The sequence below is a fragment of the Candoia aspera genome, chromosome 16 (genome assembly GCF_035149785.1).
Source record: "Candoia aspera isolate rCanAsp1 chromosome 16, rCanAsp1.hap2, whole genome shotgun sequence".
In the NCBI taxonomy this organism is placed as follows: Eukaryota; Metazoa; Chordata; class Lepidosauria; order Squamata; family Boidae; genus Candoia; species Candoia aspera.
The window spans coordinates 1,967,247-1,986,178 of NC_086168.1; the positions used below are offsets into that span (position 1 = coordinate 1,967,247).

The window sequence follows — 18,932 nt, forward strand, 5'->3', positions numbered from 1 at the left end:
CAGCAAGGCCATCCTTCCCATCAAACATGCTGTTTTAAATGTTGTTGGGTTGTTTCCTGGGTGACAAGCAATCTAGGACTTGTCCCTGGAACTGTGGAAAGCAGGCCCGACCACAAGCAGAAGATCAGATGAAGCACGCTGTATTGACTGTATTACTCTTTTTGAATTTTTAGGTTTGGAGGAAGGGGGAAACGGAGGGAGTTAAATAAATAAGTAAAGAATTAAATTAAACACGATGCAGGCAAAACTATGGCTAAGGAACTACTGTAATTAAATTTGGGAATTCATTGGCCAGTGAGGGGGAGAAGGGGTCTCCATAGGTCACACACACCCTCAGACTGTGAAGAGGATCCTTTAAGGATCCTCTGTGAATTGTTTTGCTATCATTGGGATTGGTGGGGAGGGAGGTTGAATATGGAGGTATGGCATAGGGTGGGGCGTGGGAGAAGGGGAGGAGGGCGCTAATGCCGGGGAAATAATGCAAATGTTATACATGCTTTCTATAATACCAGGTGTTATAGAATACCACCCCCACCCCCACCCCCAAGTTCCTGGGACAACAGGGAGAGAGGGGTGTTGCTCCAGGTGCCCAGCCTTGGCCTCCTCTGCCCAGATCGGCTCTAAATTCCTTTGCAGTCTTTCAGGGCCATTTCCAGGGCCCCAGACCTATGTTTGACTTCCTTTGATCGAGCAGCCAGAGGTAGTAAAATTACTCTCCATCACGTGTTTAAACGTTTTCTCCTTCCGTTGCGTTAAAAATAGGGATTGGCAAAACTTGGCTAGGTCTCTAGAGCTGCATCGTGAAGCTTTCTGTGGGGGCGGGTTTACATCTGGCACTCAGAAGCCGCCTGAACGGAAGCAGCTTTGGGCACCGAGACAGGCATCTGCCTCCTGCTGCCCACTACCTGTGTGGCAGGCCGACTGCTCCAGGCCGCGGAGACGGGGGAAGGGGGGGCTGCTGCTTCAGAGGCTCAGCCCTGGCCTCCAGCTTGACTTTCTGCTACTGAAAAAGGCCCCCTCCGGCCTCCCTTGCTGAGTAATACACTAAAATAGAGCAGCAGAGATGCCAATAAACTCTCTCCCTGCAAGAGTCGGGTACGCGGACCCGCACACGTATATTGGCATGCAGTCGGCGTATGGTGGAACTCAAAGGAAGTCCCGAAGTGGCATAAAAGCACAATGAAGATGCTGGCATGTGGAGAGGGGATGAAGTGGCTGCTGCTCACGGTGAGAAAAAGCTATATAAAACCCAGGCCTGCCTCTTCCGTAAATCGAACTCTCTGTGAGGCTGGGGGATGCTCCCCAGGTCCGCTGACAGAATCCAGGGGCCTGAGTGGCAGGAGAGTTGGCCAGGGAAGGGGGGCTGTAAAACAGGCCTGTAGACAAGCTGCGGGGCAGTCTTATGGGCTGGGGTGCAGGGGGTGCAGGTGGCCTGCCAAGGACCTATTTGCACCTAAAAGTAGCATGAGGACCAGTAGTGTGTGGGGCACGGGTTCCAGCGATGGGGCTTGCACACGACCCAGGAGCATCACTGGGTGTTCTCAGGCTACCTTTCTTCAGTTATTCAACGAATTAACGGATTTTTCTGCCTGTCGAATTCACAGGTTATGACTCTGGGCAGTTCAACCAATAGTGAAAAAAGAACCAGGGCAAAAGTCAATGAAGAACTTTTGGGGGCTTGGCTGAACCTTCCCAGGCACTCAGCACAGGTGGCTGAAGCTCTTTTTTTGCGAGGCTCTCCCCACACTTTGCAAAGGAGACCAGGTTTGTAGGGCGATGCCAGTTAGATTGCCCGTAAAACCACCCACTCACAAATCATTGGTTGGGTATGTGGGCCAAGCAGGGCGTAACCTGGCTTGATTTTGCTTTAGTGCCATTGTGCTCTGCAAATTGGGTCTTAGGGTGGGCCGCCACAGCCTGTTGGGCGTGTGCTGTGAAATGAACAAAATGTGGGTGGTGTGACTTCAGCCTTTTGGGGTACTTGGGACGGTTTAAGGGTGGGTGTACATATCCCATGGATTTGTAAGATGGGGTTAAGCATGGATCTTGCATCCAGAGACCCCAATTCCTCCTCTAAGCCTGGGGCAAGCTGCTCCTGAAAATCCGGTCACAGCATCCTACCAGCAGACAGCTTCCTGCAGCCCTCCAAACATTGCTCACCCTTCTTTTATGGTTTTTGTTATTTTATTTCTTCATTTCATTTCTTATGGTGGTACGTTGCACAAAGAGCCACTTGGGGCTTACTCAGCAATGGCTCAAGAAAACCACAGCTCAGCATGAGGTACACGCTCAGCCACCGCAATGAATTCTCTTGGATGACCCAGGCACCCTCCTTCCGTTTGTCTGGGACTAGCCCTTTGCCTCCCCACCACCCCCACTTAATCTCAACTAAGAACCAGGTCAGGCACTCTTCAAGGGCAGGATTTCCAGCCGGCACTGCCTGTTGGTCAAAACTCAGGGCTTGGTAGATGCCTGAAGGGCACCTGATTGGAGGAGGCCAAGGCAGGGAATACATCCCTGCATGACGACGATCAGGGCCACTGATGGGGTGGCTTCTCAGAGGGTCTAGCAGTGTTTCTCAAGCTTGGCAACTTGAAGATAGGTGGACTTCAACTCCCAGAATTCCCCAGCCAGCATGCAAAAGTTGGCAGTGGAGTGGAGGGCAAAGGAAGATAGTATTCATTTTCTGGATCAATTTTTTGGCCCTTCCTCCCTCCCGCTGTTTAATCAAAGCTGGTCTCCTCTCCCCTTTAACCACCTCAGCTTTAACCACCTGGGCTGAGTGCCTGGGAAGTTTCATGTTGGCTTCTCTTACTGGCCCTGTCCTTCCTGAAATGGAAAACGCAGCCCTCAGCAAATGCATATTGTATAGCCTGAAGCTGAAGAGGATAGGGGGGATAAAGGGGGGATAAAAAAAAGATCTAAAAAAAGGAAAAGAATTGCATTGGCTAAGCAGACACCTTTCCAGCTGCTTGGCATCCACTCGGGTTCTCTGGTGCAGGGCATGCTACATTCAGCTTCACGCCACAATAGGAAAAAGCATCAATCCTTCTAATATTAAAACACTTTTAATATGTATTTTTGAATACGGAAAGAAGTCTTTCCCTACCATCTTGTTTGCAGCATTACTGCCACCTGGTGGGGAGAAGGAAAATGACCGTTCAGGGATGAAGGAGCCAACTGTGGTTTGAAGCAAAGGTCTTTGGCCTTGTGAAGGGGCTGAGCAAGGCTAGCGTGGCCTTGATTGTGCAGCTTGCCCATTCCTGAGCACTAGGCAGACCCTCTCCATCACGAATCAGCCCGCTTTCGTTGCTAGTTCAACTCAGCCAGATGAGCCAGTAAAGGGGGGCAGCATATGCAGCCACCGGGGAAGAGATGGGACCTGGAAGTGCTCCTGCGTGGTTGGCCATCCCTGCAGCCAAGAGGGTGAATTGGGTGTCTGCAGGCGGTGGCCAAAAAGGTCAAGATGGTGGCAGTGACGGTGCTACCGAAGCTCAGACGTTTACTTTTCTCATTCAGGGATTGTATGGAAATCCTACTATCAGAGTCACATGTAACTCACATAAGGTGCTAGCCAACCCAATACCTTCTCCGAAAGGAGTCCGACAGGGCTGCATTTAGGCCCCGAACTTGTATTTCAGTGTAACTACACTCCGCAAGAGGTCACCGGACCGTCTCCAATTAACACCTGCCTCAGTCTGCGCGCCCAGTAGTTTTTTTCCTGTATGCCAAAGACATGGCTATTACCTCATAAACCTTCACTGGTCTTAGACGGTAGAGGAACTGAATACCGTCGAGCTCTTAAGTTTACGTACCCCTTGCAGAATTTGTAAGATGAGGACTATTTTAAAAGAAAACACCAGCAATCAGGCAGAAGACATGATATTTATTTGTAATGTGACTGAAAATGGACTATCAGGCTTCACCGAATGGCACAATCATCACACAAACCACAGCAATGAAGAAAGCAGTAAAAGGGTCCCGTTCAGGACTTTGCATACCCTGCAATGTTTGTGCTCATAACACAGCATAGGCTCAAGTTGAGATGGCAATGAAGGGTAAGTATGCACACCTGTGCCTTCTTGGTTTGTAATTAGAGTGTGTGTGTAAACAACGACTTGTTTAGCCCTTGAGAAACCCTTGTGCATCCAGGACTGCACTGACTTTGCTGGTTACTGAAGATTTCAAACACGCTCTATCCATTTCTATGGTTTCTCTCCTGTGTGGACTCTAAAATGGTTCTGGAGGTTTCCATTTCTGCTGAAGGGTTTTTAACACTCTGTGCATTTATAAACTTCCTTCTCTGTGTGAAGTTTATAAGGTTTACTGAGACCCACATTGTGACTGAATCTCCATGCATTTTTATGCTTTCTGTCCTGAATGGAGGCTTTGATGTCTATAAAGGCTTGAACTGTGACTGAAGCTCTTTCCGCACTCCAGGCATTTATACGGTTTCTCCCCTGAATGGATTCTTAGATGGTTATCAAGGCTTCCACTGTGACTGAAGCTCTTTCCACACTCCAGGCATTTATAGGGTTTTTCTCCCGTGTGAATTCTTTGATGTATCCTGAGACTTCCTATCTGATTGAAACTTTTTCCACATTCCAGGCATTTATAGGGTTTCTCTCCTGAATGGATTCGTTGATGTATATAAAGGCTTCGACTAAGACTGAAACTCTTTCCACACTCCAGGCATTTATAGGGCTTTTCTCCCGTGTGAATTCTTTGATGTGCCCTGAGCTGTCCACTCTGAGTAAAGCTCTTTCCGCACTCCAGGCATTTATAAGGTTTCTCTCCTGAATGGATTCGTTGATGTATAGAAAGGCTTCCACTAAGACTGAAACTCTTTCCACACTCCAGACATTTATAGGGTTTTTCTCCCGTGTGAATTTTTTGATGTATCTTGAGATGTCCTCTCGATCTGAAACTCTTTCCACACTCAAGACATTTATAGGGTTTCTCTCCAGTGTGAATTCGTTGATGGTTTTTGAGATTTCCATTTGTTATGAAGGATTTTCCACACTCCAGGCACTTGTAGGGTTTCTCTCCTGAATGGATTCTTTTATGTTTATTAATGCTTCCGCTGTCACTGAAGCTCTTTCCACACTCCAGGCATTTATATGGTTTCTCTCCTGAATGGATTCTTTGATGGGTATGAAGGTTTCCCTTCTGACTGAAGCTCTTTCCACACTCCAGGCATTTATAGGGTTTTTCTCCTGTGTGGATTCTTTGATGTTTATAAAGGCTTCCACTATGACTGAAACTCTTTCCACACTCCAGGCATTTATAGGGTTTTTCTCCTGAATGGATTCTTTGATGTATATAAAGGCTTCCACTATGACTGAAACTCTTTCCACACTCCAGGCATTTATAGGGTTTTTCTCCTGAATGGATTCTTTGATGTATATAAAGGCTTCCCCTGCGACTGAAGCTCCTTCCACATTCCAGGCATTTATAGGGTTTCTCTCCTGAATGGATTCTTTGATGTTTATAAAGGTTCCCCCTCACACTGAAGCTCCTTCCACATTCCAGGCATTTATACGGTTTCTCTCCTGGGTGAATTTTCCCGCGTATTCCAACGCCCTCCGCCTTCCCACATCTCTTCCCGGGCACCCTCCTGTCACGTGGTCCCTCCTCGCTCTGGATCATCTCGTTGGGTGACCCTTCGGCGGCCCCACCGGGTCCACACCTTTCACGCCGCCTCAGACAGGACCGGGAGGCTCCTGTGCAGGCTCCCTCCTCTCCGCTCGGCTTCGCCTCCTTCCTTCGCCGGAGTCGGCCGTCCTGCTGAAGGGCGAGAGGAGCAAAGGGGGTGTTGGAATTATCGGGGTCAACTCAGCATTGTCTCATGGGCATAAGGGGTCTCTCTAGCAAACCCCCCTCGACTGTGCTTGTGGGATGTCACATGGGTCACCTGAGTTCCACCTCCTCCTCCTCCTCCGGCTGGGGGATTGACAATCTCCATTACCCTTCTGGCAGACATGCAAGCAGGAGGTGCTGCTGCATGCAGCTCCTCCCCACACCAGTTCGCTTCCACACAGAAAATGTCTACAAAGAACCGGTGATGATTAAGTGCTTTCACCATGAACCTACCTGTACCCAGATCTACTGAATAAAAGTAAGCTGCCTCTATTTTTTCTCCATCTAACCACAGTGTGAAGACTGAATTTATTTCTGAGCGCAATTCAGCTTAAAGTGCAAGCTCTCCTTTTTGTTCACGCTTCTCCTCTGCAAGATCGCCGTCAGCCGCTTGGAGCTCTTGTACCAACCTTTAAAACCTCCATCAGCGGGGAGAGGCGGCGGGAGGCCTCCGTTCGGCTCCCTGAGGGGAGGGCGAGGCCCGCGACGGCGTGACGCCGAAGCCTCTGCCCTCCCCCGGGCCCCTGCGGGCGGGCGGGCGGGCGGGCGGACCGGGCCTCGGGCTCTCCGGCCTCCCTCAGTCTCCTGCGGACTGCGACTCCCAGCAGCCCCCGCGCTCCGCCTGCATCCGGGCACCGCCCCCGGGTCTTCCCGCCAACCGCCGCCGTCCGCGGCAAGAGTGACGGCGCTCCCGGAAGCGCTCCCCGCCCGCCCCGCCCCGCCCCGCCCCCTCGGGTCCCCCCCGCCCCCGGGCTCCGTGGGGGCGGTCACGTGGCCGCGGGTGCCGGGCCCCCCTCCTCCTCGGGCCGGCCGTGCCTGGCGGTCCAAGCCGAGCTGGCGGCCCTGAGCGGAAGGGGGGACCGGCGCCCCGCCCGCCCCTCCCGGCCGCGCTCCCGCTGGGCGGTCCCTCCGCGGGGCTTGGAGGCCCCTCGCTGCCCGGCCTTAGACGTGCCTCGCTCCCCGGGTGCAGACCGCGCGTCCCCGGCAGACCGGAAAGCCAGACCGGCCCCCCTTCCAGGGATGCGGCGGCGGCGCACGCTGCTTCCGCAGAGAGCAGGGCCTGGACACCCCGGCCAGTCCCTTGGCCGAAGTGGTCCTCCCGCCCGGCTTGGCAGGCGAGGCGACCTGTGTAATGTTCCGATCGACGAGAGAGAAAATCACGGTGGTGATTCAGAAAGCAGGTTGCCGGGTGAGGCCACCGTGGAGTCTTCTGTGCCTGGAGGGAAGAGAATCGCGCCAGGCGGGGCTTCGCTGCCCCGCACGAGCATAGACTGGGTGGCGCAAAGGCGCTCGTGGTGCCCGCGGTGACAGCGCCCTTCGGAAGGACGGGGCTGGGAGAGGGGCCGAGGGGGCAGGAGGGGGCATGGATGGGCGTGCCTGACTGCATTTATCTGCTGGGGAGCGGCGCAGGTTTATTCCGTGGGGTTTGGTGACCATTCGGGAGGCGGGGAGGACGCTTCCTCCCCTTCCAGCGGGTCCGTGCACGTGCCACTGCCCCTTGGTAGGACGTTGGCGCTGGACCCTGTGGGGCTGGACTCCAAGGTGGTCCTCCTTGGCTCCTCTCGGCAGATGAGGAAATTGAGATGTGAGCTGGAGGACCTGAACACGAGACCCGATCCAGAGCCGCTGCTGACCGAGATGATTCATGCCGTAAGGCCCGCTGGGATTCTACCCCTGTAAAGCCCCCGAGCTGCGCAGCCACCTTCCGCTAATCTTGTGGATTGAGCTAGGGGGCAAAGGGTGCGACGCTGCTACCAGCATGCCAGATGGGGCAACACTGAGCGGTTTGAGAGGCTGGCGGTGGCTCCCCCATTGTTTGCAATTCGCTTCCTCTAGCGGGAAGGGAAGGGAATTGCATTCCTCTAGATGCAGGACCTGAATCGTTTTCGGAAGGAGCCCAAGTTTGACTTTTGTATGATAAGCGATGGGGTTCATTTGGGGGGGACAATAAGATAAGGACTTCTTACTTGGTTTGCTAATGCAACGTGTTCCTGCCTGCAGCTTGGAAGGGAAATGAAACAGTCTAGGACCGTTTCATTCATTCATTCATTCATTCATTCATTCATTCATCAGTGAAAGGGGGCTTTGGTGTGAGTGTGGGTGCGCACGCTGCACCGGAAGAAAGGTGTCTTTTGGCCAATGGGGCGTGACAGAGTGCTTCAGAGGGGTGTGGGCACACTATCAATGCCTCCTTAACTGAAATGTGTACTTTCCTGGGATTGCGCAGCTGCCCTGTGATCCCAAGAAAAGATGCACCTTCTTTAAGGAGGTCCCTCATCTGCTGCGTGTGCACCCGTGTCTGCTGCAAGCCCCCTTTCAGCTTTGGATCCAAAGTGCTTCTCACACAGAGCTGCTTGCAGGCCCTGGCGTTGGGGGCAGAGGAAGATCTCATCATGGGGCTGAGAGGCAACATGGAGTTCTCAGTAGCGTAGGCCAGGGATCAGGGAGACCTGGGTTCAAATCCAGGCTTGTCAGACATCTCACTGCTTCTTAGCGCGGTTATCTGGACAGCTGTTCGGGTCTGATCCAAAACGTTGCTGTAGATAAGCTTTTGGGTTGCACAACCCTCAAGATAAGAGAGCTGGGCAAGGGTATCCCACCATCATCTCCGTGAAGGCCAGATTTTTGTGGGAATAGAAGCTTCCGACATACCCTGGTCCCAAGCCACGTAGCACATGCTTGTTAACTCCAGCACTTGAGATCCAGGCTCAGCATCATTTAAAGGCATACCTTCAACTGTGGAATCCACGGCATAATGCTTTTGCGGTATTTGGGGGCACTAATTGAGCCTTTAGGAGAGGGTGTTACTTTTTCAGGTCTGGGTCTCTCTTGTGCTCACAGCTGTATTCTCAGAAAAGTTGAACAGCAAGAGCTTTCTCGTGTCTTGGTGCACGTGTGGCCAACAGTAATCCTAAAGCAAGAAAGTACGCTCAACGTACGTTTTGTCATTGCCTGGTTTTTGAAAATCAGCGTAATTTTCCTGGTCTTTGACAGGCAGCTTACAGGGAAAACACAGTGGGATTGAACAGGTTCTGTCCAGCAGAGAACGTTGAGAAGATTGACAGGAGGGTCCTCCATTCGTACCTGAGGAATTACTACACGCCCAGCAGGATGGTGTTGGCTGGCGTGGGAATTGAGCATGAGCAGCTTGTGGAATGTGCTCGCAAGTACTTCCTGGGGGCCCAGCCAGCCTGGGGAAGCGGGAAAGCCGACGATGTGGACAAGTCAGTGGCCCAGTACACCGGAGGGATCCTCAAGGTAAGGAACAGAAGACCGGCTCTGCTTTTCTCACCCCGCTCTGCAGAGATGTGCAGAAGGAACAGGGGAACAAGCCCTGCAGCTGGAGTTTTCAGTGCCGGGAGCTTCTTACTGGCCAGTCGGGAAGCAGAAGCTGACCGTCATCAGACCTCTTGGTTTAATAAAGTGATCTGTAATGATTTAAAATGTACAACTCGCCTTGGACTTGTTCTCAGAGCAGCTAAAACAAAGTTGAACTGATAAAAATCTGGGACAGACGTGCCCCGAGTAGATGCTGTGCCTCTTTCAAAATCAACATATAGTATAAGGGGCCACTCGCATCTAAAAAAGTAAACACGAGGCAGCGCGAGTATTAAAAGCAATAAAAGTACACTTAAACAGCTGAAGGCAAGGCGGATTGTCTGGAGAAAGTAGTCCGCTAGTCGCCCAAAAGGTAAGCAAGGCCCCGACCTGGTTTGTTTGTAGGTGCCACCGGGTAGTCCCTGGTAAGGACCCATTTGCACCTAAAAGTAGCATGAGGACCAGTAGTGTGTGGGGCACGGGTTCCAGTGATGGTGCTTGCACATGACCCAGGAGCATCACTGGGTGTTCTCAGGCTACGTTTCTCCCCCCCCCCCCGCTGTTTTTTCGCAATGCGTTCCCCGACCCGGAGCGAGAGGGGGCAAAGCGAAGCGCCGGGAGAGGAAGGGCGGAACTCCAGGGCAGGCGGCTTCACGCTCCTCCCCCGCCCGCCCCGACTGGGCAGGAAGAGCCGGAGCTTCCTCGAAAATGGCACTCCGGGAGGTCCCGCCTTCAGTTTCGGAATCACTCCGGCGAGGAAAAACCTTCGCGGTTCGGCGGCGGAGCGGCCCGGATGCAGGTGGGGCGCAGGGGTTGCTGGGAGTCGCAGTCCGCGGGGCGGGGCGGGCCTCTCCCCGAGAAGGGAGGCCCCGGGAGGGAGCGGGCAGGCCGGGGAGCGGAGGCCCGGTAGTCCCGGCGCTGGCGGGGGGTGGGGGGAGGCCGGGGTCCGCCGCCTGCCTGCCTGCCTGCCTGCCTGAAGGGGGCCGCGAGAGGCCGGAGGCTTCCGCCTTCCCCCGTGGCGGGCCTCGGCCTCCCCTCAGGGAAGGGAACGGAGGCCCCGCCCGCCTCTCCTCCTCCTCCTCCTCCTCCTTCTCCTCCCCCCCCTTTGCCCTCTCGCCCTTCAGGGGGACGGCCGCGTCCGGCGGAGGAAGGAGGCGAAGCCGAGCGGAGAGGAGGGAGCCCGCAGAGGAGCCCCCCGGTCCGGGCCGCGATCCAGAGCGAGGAGGGACCCCGTGGAAGGAGGGTGCCCGGGAAGCGATGCGGGGCGTCGGAGGGCGTCGGAATAGGCGGGGAAAATCACCCAGGAGAGAAACCCTATAAATGCCTGGAGTATGGAAAAAGTTTCAATCAGATAGGAAATCTCAGTCAACGTGAACGCATTATTCACACGGGAGAAAAACCATATGAATGCCTGCAATGTGGAATGAGTTTCAGCCTGAGGGGAAACCTTTATAGCCATCAAAGAATCCACTCAGGAGAAAAACCCTATAAATGCCTGGAGTGTGGAAAGAGCTTCAGCCTGAGGGAAAAACTTGATATACATCAAAGAATCCATTCAGGAGAGAAACCATAAAAATGTATGGAGATTCAGTTACAGCATAGGTCTCAATTAACATTACAAGCCTCACAGAGAAAATAAAGCTTATAAATGCACAGAGTGTGAAAAATCTTTAGAAGAAATGGAAACAAATGGAAATCTCTAAGACCATATAAGAATCCACAAGGGGCGAAACTGTGTAAATGGATAGTGTGTGGCTGGAATGCTTCAATAACCAACTGGATGAAATGCACAAGGGTTTCGCAAGGGCTAACAAACTCATTGACTATTTATGGACACCTGGACACTAATTACAATCCAATAAGGCACAGGTATGGATTCTTACTGTTCATTTCCATCTCAGCCTGTGCAGCGAGAGCGTCTGGAAAGAGATGCAGGAAGAAGGAAAATATCAAAATAAGTAGAAAAAATCATCCAGGAGGGAAACCCTATTACATGCCTGGAGTGTGGAAAGACCTGTACTGAGAGTGGACGCCCCACTTGACAAACAATTCACACGGGAGAAAAACCATTTAAATGACTTGAGTGTGGGAAAAGTTTCAGTCAGGGAGGACACCTGTCGACATCAAACAATTCACACGGGAGAGAAACCGCATAAATGGCCCGAGTGTGGAAAGAGCTTCAGTGACAACGTAGGTCTCAGTAAACGTTATAAACTTCACCCAGAGAAGAAAGTTTAGTGGGTTTTCCAAATGCCAGTAGCATCTAGGACCATCCCCCGATCTTTGAAACTCTTAACTTGTCCATTGGATTCCCTCCATGGCCCACTTAGGTGTTTTAGGCTTTTTTTTTTTTTTTTTTTAGCAAAAACCACTACAAGGGACTGCCTAAGGCCAACTAAGGTTTGTGAGATGTTTTCAGCATATAGGAGAATAAGTACTGAGGCAGATGCAAATTGGAGACAGTCAGATTGAGGGCCTGCTATCCTCAAGGAGATCATTGTTTAATGCTTGCTTGCTAGCGAGGCTCTGCAATCTCCCCGTTTCCTCTCCCCCAGCTGCTACAAAACTGAAGCTTCTTATCAGCCGTCCTGAAGATGGGAGGAGGTTTGAAGTAGAAGCTGGGAGGCTCCTGTGATTTTTCAGGCAGCCTGCTCTCACACTGCTGAACTGGGAGAAGACGGACGCTTTGCTCACTCGCTGACTTAGCTGCGACCTAAGAACTAATTAGCATAGTAAAACACACAATCCTATGGAAAACAGAACATGCTGAGGGATATTATGGGATAGCATGTAGCATGTAGAGCTACTGCACAAGTGCTGAAAGAATGAGCCAATTAAGAGATTTATTGCCTCTATCTGCTTGCGAGAAGATGTATTTAAAAAAGCCAAGCGTGTGGTTTGGGGCTCTTACATTTAAGCAGGAGCCCTCTCTCGTTGCTCCGCACAGAAATAAGAGAGAACAAAGGACCTTCCCGTCTTGGTGTGGTTTACTGGGTGAGGACTCACGCCGAGTCACGGGCCCCTTGGCCAACAAGATGACCTGTTGGGGAGTGTAGGTACAGTTAAATGCAAATTAGGGGCTAAATACAGCCCTGTCAGACTCCTTTCTGAGCAGGTGTTGGGTTGGCTAGCACATTACGTGAGTTACATGGGACTCTGGTAGAATTTTCAGGCAGACGCTGAAGGGGAATGTAGGTTGACAGAAGCAGAACCAAGCGGAACACTTTGTATTTTACGGCTGCCATCTGTGTTTCTGTGAGGGCCCAGTTGCTGGATCCCTCTCTCGTTCAGAAAGGGTTTCAGCTGGAACCAGGATTGCCCGCCCAGGGGGCAGCTGAGCAACAGGGCAGCCTGAACTGTACCGGGAACTAATCAAAGGTTGGTCTTGGACAACAGGCAAAGCATAGGAATCTAGCCCTTATTAAAACCGCCACGCTGAGACCATGTGAATGTAGGTGTTAGAACCCAACCAGCGGGGGTTGCGTTGTGTGAATGGAACCAAGATGTTGCTGAACTCCAGCTCTCAGCGTTCTTGGTATTCACTGGGCCGGCCAGGATTCCTCAAGCTCCAGAGCGCCTCGGCCAGGTTGTGAGGCTGTAATCTGGGGAGGGCCAGCACCCCACATCCTTGGCAAGAAGGCAGGCTGAAAGAAACCCCCCGGGGTTGAGCATATCTGGCCTGCGGGACTCCCAAGGGCAGTCAGATGGTGCAAAGCCCCGTCCTTTGCTGCCCGCTCGTGGTGGCTCGCGGCTGCACCCGTGTGGGGACTTGCCTTCAGCCTGCTAAGGGGCCGCCTGTGGCTTTCTTGGGGCAAGAGAAAGAACCCTACGCAAGGCATTCCTTTTGGGTTCGTTGTGTAGGTGCATCCTGATAGGCCGACCAATTAGGAAGAAACAAACATCAGCTAAACCAAAAGAATAAGTCCAGGCTCCCTGCAGTTAATGTGGTTCTAGTACGCCCTCGTCGGGCTTGGCATGCTGTTAGGTTTCTTCCCTCCTTGTTCCAGAAGGCAGGACAAGAAGCAGGGGGTTTAAATTACAAGGAGGTTGATTCTGGCAGACATTGGACTAAGAGTGTCTTCAGATGGCCATTTACCACCAAGTAGGAAAAGCCTCTGGTGGGTCGGAGGAAACATCCTGGGGTTTGAAACGTTCTGGATGGAAGCTCACCGTGGCTTAACTGGAAATTTGGGCTTGATGATCGACGTGCTGAGCCACCTCTCCCCACTCCAGCAAAGGAAAAGACGGAGGGGAACGAGCTGGCCAAATGTGAGGCTGGGAAGGAGGAGAAGGGAAGCGCGTGGCCCAGTTCGGCCCTGACTCGGCGTCATGTTGTGGATCCGAAATGCCAGCTTACCGGAGCTCCCTGTCGCGAATGGTTTGACGGCCAATGTTTTCCATCATTAAGTCGCGCTCTGCTGCAGCGTTGAATTGGTCGGGTGCTGAAGCCCGAGACACGTTTGCGAAGCTTAGTTGCTTTACAGAGGAAAGAGTAATTGGCTAGGTTGGCCCAGTATTCAAAGTCACAAACTGCTTGGCAAACTACAGTGGCTACTTCCATAGCATCACACTGCAACTTACGAATACCCAGGAACATAGCTTGTCTTTTGTGGGAGCTGGTGTTGTGCTGAGGTTTATATATCGCCCATACTTTGCATAAATGGTCAAATGGTCAAAAAAGTCAAGATGGTGGCGGTGGAGGTGGAGGTGTGATAAAAGCTCCCAGGAGCTTCAGTAGCGCCGTCACTGCCGCCATCTTGACCTTTTTGGCCACTGCCTGCAGACACCCAATTCACCCTCTTGGCTGCAGGGATGGCCAACCGCACTTCCAGGTCCCATCTCTTCCCCGGTGGCTGCATATGCTGCCCCCCTTTACTGGCTCATCTGGCTGAGTTGAACTAGCAACGAAAGCGGGCTGATTCGTGATGGAGAGGGTCTGCCTAGTGCTCAGGAATGGGCAAGCTGCACAATCAAGGCCACGCTAGCCTTGCTCAGCCCCGTCCGGGGCCTTCACAAGGCCAAAGCCCTTTGCTTCAACCCACAGTTGGCTCCTTCATCCCTGAACGGTCATTTTCCTTCTCCCCACCAGGTGGCAGTAATGCTGCAAGCAGAAGATGGTAGGGAAAGACTTTCTGTATTCAAAAATACATATTAAAAGTGTTTTAATATTAGAAGGATTGATGCTTTTTCCTATTGTGGCGTGAAGTTGAATGTAGCATGCCCTGCACCAGAGAACCTGAGTGGATGCCAAGCTGCTGCATAGGTGACTGCTTGTTGTTTATTCGTTTAGTCGCTTTCGACTCTTCATGACTTCATGGACCAGCCCACGCCAGAGCTTCCTGTCGGTCGTCAACACCCCCAGCTCCCCCAGGGATGAGTCCGTCACCTCTAGAATATCATCCATCCATCTTGCCCTTGGTCGGCCCCTCTTCCTTTTGCCTTCCACTCTCCCTAGCATCAGCATCTTCTCCAGGGTGTCCTGTCTTCTCATGATGTGGCCAAAGTATTTCAGTTTTGCCTTTAATACCATTCCCTCAAGTGAGCAGTCTGGCTTTATTTCCTGGAGGATGGACTGGTTGGATCTTCTTGCAGTCCAAGGCACTCTCAGAATTTTCCTCCAACACCACAGTTCAAAAGCATCGATCTTCCTTCGCTCAGCCTTCCTTATGGTCCAGCTCTCACAGCCATATGTTACTACAGGGAACACCATTGCTTTAACTATGCGGGCCTTTGTTGTCAGTGTGATGTCTCTGCTCTTAACTATTTTATCGAGATTAGGTGACTGCTTCGCCAACACAAATTCCCCCTGCCCTCTTCAGCTTCAGGCAACACAATCTGCATTTGCTGAGGCCCATGTTTTCCATTTCACGCAGGGCAGGCCCAGGAAGAGAAGCCGACAGGTACCAGCGTTGCAGCCGGCAGCCTGGGCACAACTTGTACCAAGGCTGCAAGACTCCCCACGTCAGCCAAAGCAGGCTTAGCCTTTCTGCATCGCCCAGGAAGTTGTCCAAGGTCTTGGCCACCCAGCCTCCCCCCCCCTCTGGAACTGGAGGGCTCCTTTCCTTCTCTGAGGACCACTAACAGGATTGACCCAGATTGTGCGGATTACAAGTTTGGTTCCCGGAGTGTTTTCCCAAGAGCGGGCAGCAGCTGGAGCGACACACAGCTTCAGAGCCGTGGAATGGCTTGTGAGCACTGTTTGGCTGCCTCCGTGAAATCTACCTTCAGCCTGCTGGCCCCCATCCGCGTCAGAGACGTGCGAAACAGGTATGTGCCTTGGAGCAGGGGGCCGTGGTGGCGGTGACTGTTCTGGTGTGGACAGGGCCTTTGCAGAACTTCTAGACAAATCCTTTTTGAGTAAGGAAAACCTTAATGCAGAATGGAAAAACCATGTTTTTTGTTTTTCCCCCCTCTTAGGGGGATGCCTCAGCAGCAATCTAATATCCCCTCCGAGAACTTTATTGGGAAATTCCTGTCAATGTTCAGCGTATAACGTTTAGATGATAAGGTTTCTGGAACAGGACTGTTTTGCTTCTGTTACTCTAGAAAGGTGCCTGTCGCTTGATGGGGCTGCTTACGGAATAACGAGCTCTTCTGCCCTGCCTTCCCAACCCAGCCGCTGAGAGCCCCGGCATAGAAAGAAGGGCCTTTGCCTCAGGTTCAGTCCTTGGGCTTGCCGACAGAAGGATAAGGTAGCCTGCGATGAGGAAGCCTCTGCTGTTGTTTTGTCCATCATCATGTGCTCCAGAGGAAGATACGTTTCACCTTCATCAGGAATATGAAGCTGTTTAAGTCTTGAGAAGGGAGAAACCCATTATAAAATGGCTGTGACACCGATGAGGTCTGTGCACCATTAACCTCCACCCAAGCTGTGCCTGTCCCAGATTCCACTGACTGTGGGGTTCCTATCCTTTACCTCTCTGAGACTGAGGCAAAGTCCTGGAGAGGCTCCTCGATAACAAGGCCTCTCAGGGCACTGTATTTCGATGGCCGTTTTGTCCTTCGGGCTCCCCTGCTCACAGCCATCCCAGGCTGTAGTTGGAAAACTAGCAGGAGTGAGGCGCGCCTGTGTGGGTTAGAACCTGCCCGTTGTGGGATAATTCTGACTGCATCTCAGTGTGTTTTTTCTTGATTTTTTCACTCCGGGCTTTGGGTAGGGAGAACAAGGAAAGAGATATGGGGTAGCCGCTCAGCCTAGTTTGCCGCGGCTGCGAGGGCTTTAAAAAATGACTTGTGCAACAGAGATCCAGCCATCCCTGGTGCCCATGGGCAAAGGTGTGTTGAACAACAGGGAGCAATGATGGCTGGGACTCTGTGTGCTCTGCATGTGGCAGTACGTTGTTCTTCTGGCATAACTCTTCTCCAAACTGTTTCTGTGCCCAAATCAGAATGTTGTTCGTGATCTTTAAAGCCAACACAACGTCGTATGTGGGAGTTTTTAAGAGCTTGGTTGCCAGTTAAAGTGGAATTTATTTGCTTTTTGTTAAATCCCGGTATTCTCGCAAGAATTTAAGTACTGGGATACCCTCCCATGTTAACTTTGCAACAACCCTGTGAGGTAGGTTAAACAGGGAGATAATGATTGGCCCCTAATCACCTAGTGAGCTTCGCGACTGAGCTATGTTTCGAACTCACCCTCCCCAGTATTCTAACTTCTGTGTCTCACTGAACTGAAAAATCCTCTCTCTGTGTGTCCCCCCATCACTCCAGCGCCCACCTGAGCTTTTTTCCGAGGAGAGCTTTGCCAAGGCTGTCATTAGACTTTGGAGCACTCTGCTAAGGAAGGCCTGCCTCTCCTCCTTTCTGATACATTTGACCCCTCAGTCCTGATTTTGATTCCCAAGGTACGTTAGTTGACTTTTCACAGGTTCGCTTGCTGTCACTACATCTGTTATTAGTACTATTATCGGCTGCGTAAAATGTTGCTAGGAGAGGGTGCAATAGAAGTGTTTCTGTGGAGCCCTCGTTGCTGTTCTCTGAGCTTGGTTGTTTGCTTGCAGATGTTTCATTGCCCGACTAGGCAACATCTTCAGTGCTCAAGAAGCGTTGCAGAATAAACCAATACTGTAAATTATTTTAAGACGACAACAACAACAGAATATCCTTTTCTGCAGAAGCTACTTGGAAGGCAGCCTTCTTGCTAGTGGTGCCCTCCTGGGAGCAGAAGAGCTGAACCGGTATTTTCCTGATCGCCGCATTGGCATCTTCGTAGCCACCTGGAACATGCAGGGCCAGAAGGTGAGGAAATGAGGGTCCCAATGTCCTTCTCTAATAAGCAGACCTTTCCTAGGGAAGAAGGCTAGGTCAAGGAGGAAAAACAAAGGCGCAGTTCAGCATTCCATAAGGCGTGAGGCTTTGGAGCTGCTTTGGAAGCATCTTGCCCGCAGACAGGCTCACCCCGTGAAGCAGGAAGGATGGAGGGCAAGCCGTACGCTCAGCTCAGCCCAGCCTGGCCTACCTCAGTGTTGACAGGTCAGGCTCACACCGACTTTTCTCCCGGGAAAAATTACGGCATACCTGCCCTTTTAACACTATGAAACCTGCAGGTATTTCGGGACAGTGTCACTATATGATTCTAATTTTGCATTTAAAGTTCATATTTTTAACGCAAAAGATCTTGGAAGCATGTTCAGTGAAGGTTTGTGTAACCTTGGGAATAAGCCAGCTGTCTCGGATCTACAAATCTACTTGCAGCTCATCCATTCCCAGATAAAAAGTTTTTTCCCCCCTTTTAGCGTTTCTTTTGCAGACAGATTTTCAGGGAAATGTAACAAAGTTGTGGAGAGAAACAGCTAGGTCGACTGAGTTTAGGAAAGGTGGGCTGTGGATGCAAAAACTAAAGGAAAGGAAACAGGAGCCTCTCCTTGCGATTCTTTTGCTTGCCACGTTCTAGATGAGACCGGACGTTGTCCTCGTTAGAATGCTTGCTTGTGTACCCAGAACAGGTATTGGTGCAGCGTTTCACGAGCAGTGCATGGAGAAGCAGAGTGGCCTTTAACCCTCCTAGTAATGTTCACATGTGGATTGAGTGACTGATTTTCTGATCTGTTCGTTTTCTGATGGCAAATCTGTTCGTTTTCTGTATTCCACCCCAGATAAACAGAAAGCTATTTGCATCCTGCATGCAGGAAAAATGAATTTGGTACTCTGCTTCATTTTTTGTTCTTCAGTTGGCAGCTAGAGCCCTCAAATGAGCTCATCTACAGTTGGAAAGGTCATTTTTTTCTTGCAGGAGCTTCCTGAGATGCTGGATGACTTCCTGTTGCCATCTGAGCCTGATTATGCCCAGGACGTTTATGCCAAGAGTGAGGTAGGGCGAGGAGGGAGATGGAATGTGAGGGGCCACCTTGGCGAGCTTCTCTCTCCACTAAACACCCCCCCAGCCTCAGCCCCAGTCAGACACCAAAAGATGGCATGCCGCTAGAATCTTGGGCGAGAAGGCTTCAGACCCCCCGCCCGTCTGCGTTGAGGGAAGAGCGCTTGACTCGCCTGTCTTTCAGGAGGCTGTGTGTGCTTGAGGGGGAGGGGAGGGGGGCAGGCCACCCCCAAACTGCTACCTAGAGCACCGTCTGGCCCAAGAGGTTGCCTGCGCTGGCCTAGACTCTTGGTATAAAGCCAAAGGTAGGTCTGCCTGGCCAAAAAATGAGGTAAATGATACAAGGATGACTTTGTGGGCTTACTTTTTCCTCCCTGTACTGTTACATAAGAGAGCTGATTTGGTCTGGTGCTTAAAGCAGTGATAGTGAGCCTCTGGC

General features: G+C 51.7%; 3 protein-coding genes across 4 annotated transcripts; 2 read left to right on the top strand and 1 right to left on the bottom strand.

The window, feature by feature from the left end:
* Nucleotides 1–3,875: 3,875 nt before the first annotated feature.
* Nucleotides 3,876–6,546, bottom strand: LOC134506172 (zinc finger protein 664-like). Its single transcript, XM_063316228.1, has 2 exons — nt 6,270–6,546; nt 3,876–5,787 (listed from the first exon to the last, which is right to left on the bottom strand). Exons 1-2 carry the CDS (start codon nt 6,282–6,284, stop codon nt 4,363–4,365), a joined length of 1,440 nt encoding a protein of 479 aa, XP_063172298.1. The 5' UTR covers nt 6,285–6,546; the 3' UTR covers nt 3,876–4,362.
* Nucleotides 6,547–7,449: 903 nt separating this feature from the next.
* On the top strand, nt 7,450–11,118 carry LOC134506184 (zinc finger protein 79-like). 2 transcript variants are annotated; one of them, XM_063316248.1, is made up of 3 exons: nt 7,450–7,509; nt 8,854–9,976; nt 10,302–11,118. In XM_063316248.1, exons 2-3 carry the CDS (start codon nt 9,682–9,684, stop codon nt 10,748–10,750), a joined length of 744 nt encoding a protein of 247 aa, XP_063172318.1. In that variant the 5' UTR covers nt 7,450–7,509; nt 8,854–9,681; the 3' UTR covers nt 10,751–11,118. The 2 variants fall into 2 exon arrangements, with proteins under 2 accessions (XP_063172318.1, XP_063172317.1); XM_063316247.1 differs by lacking the exon at nt 7,450–7,509 and having other exon boundaries at nt 7,522–9,976.
* A 3,811-nt stretch (nt 11,119–14,929) lies between these two features.
* LOC134506189 (phosphatidylinositol polyphosphate 5-phosphatase type IV-like) lies at nt 14,930–18,863 on the top strand. Its single transcript, XM_063316255.1, has 3 exons — nt 14,930–15,444; nt 17,292–17,415; nt 18,410–18,863. The coding sequence occupies exons 1-3, from the start codon at nt 15,359–15,361 to the stop codon at nt 18,599–18,601; spliced, it is 402 nt and encodes a 133-aa protein (XP_063172325.1). The 5' UTR covers nt 14,930–15,358; the 3' UTR covers nt 18,602–18,863.
* Nucleotides 18,864–18,932: the final 69 nt, after the last annotated feature.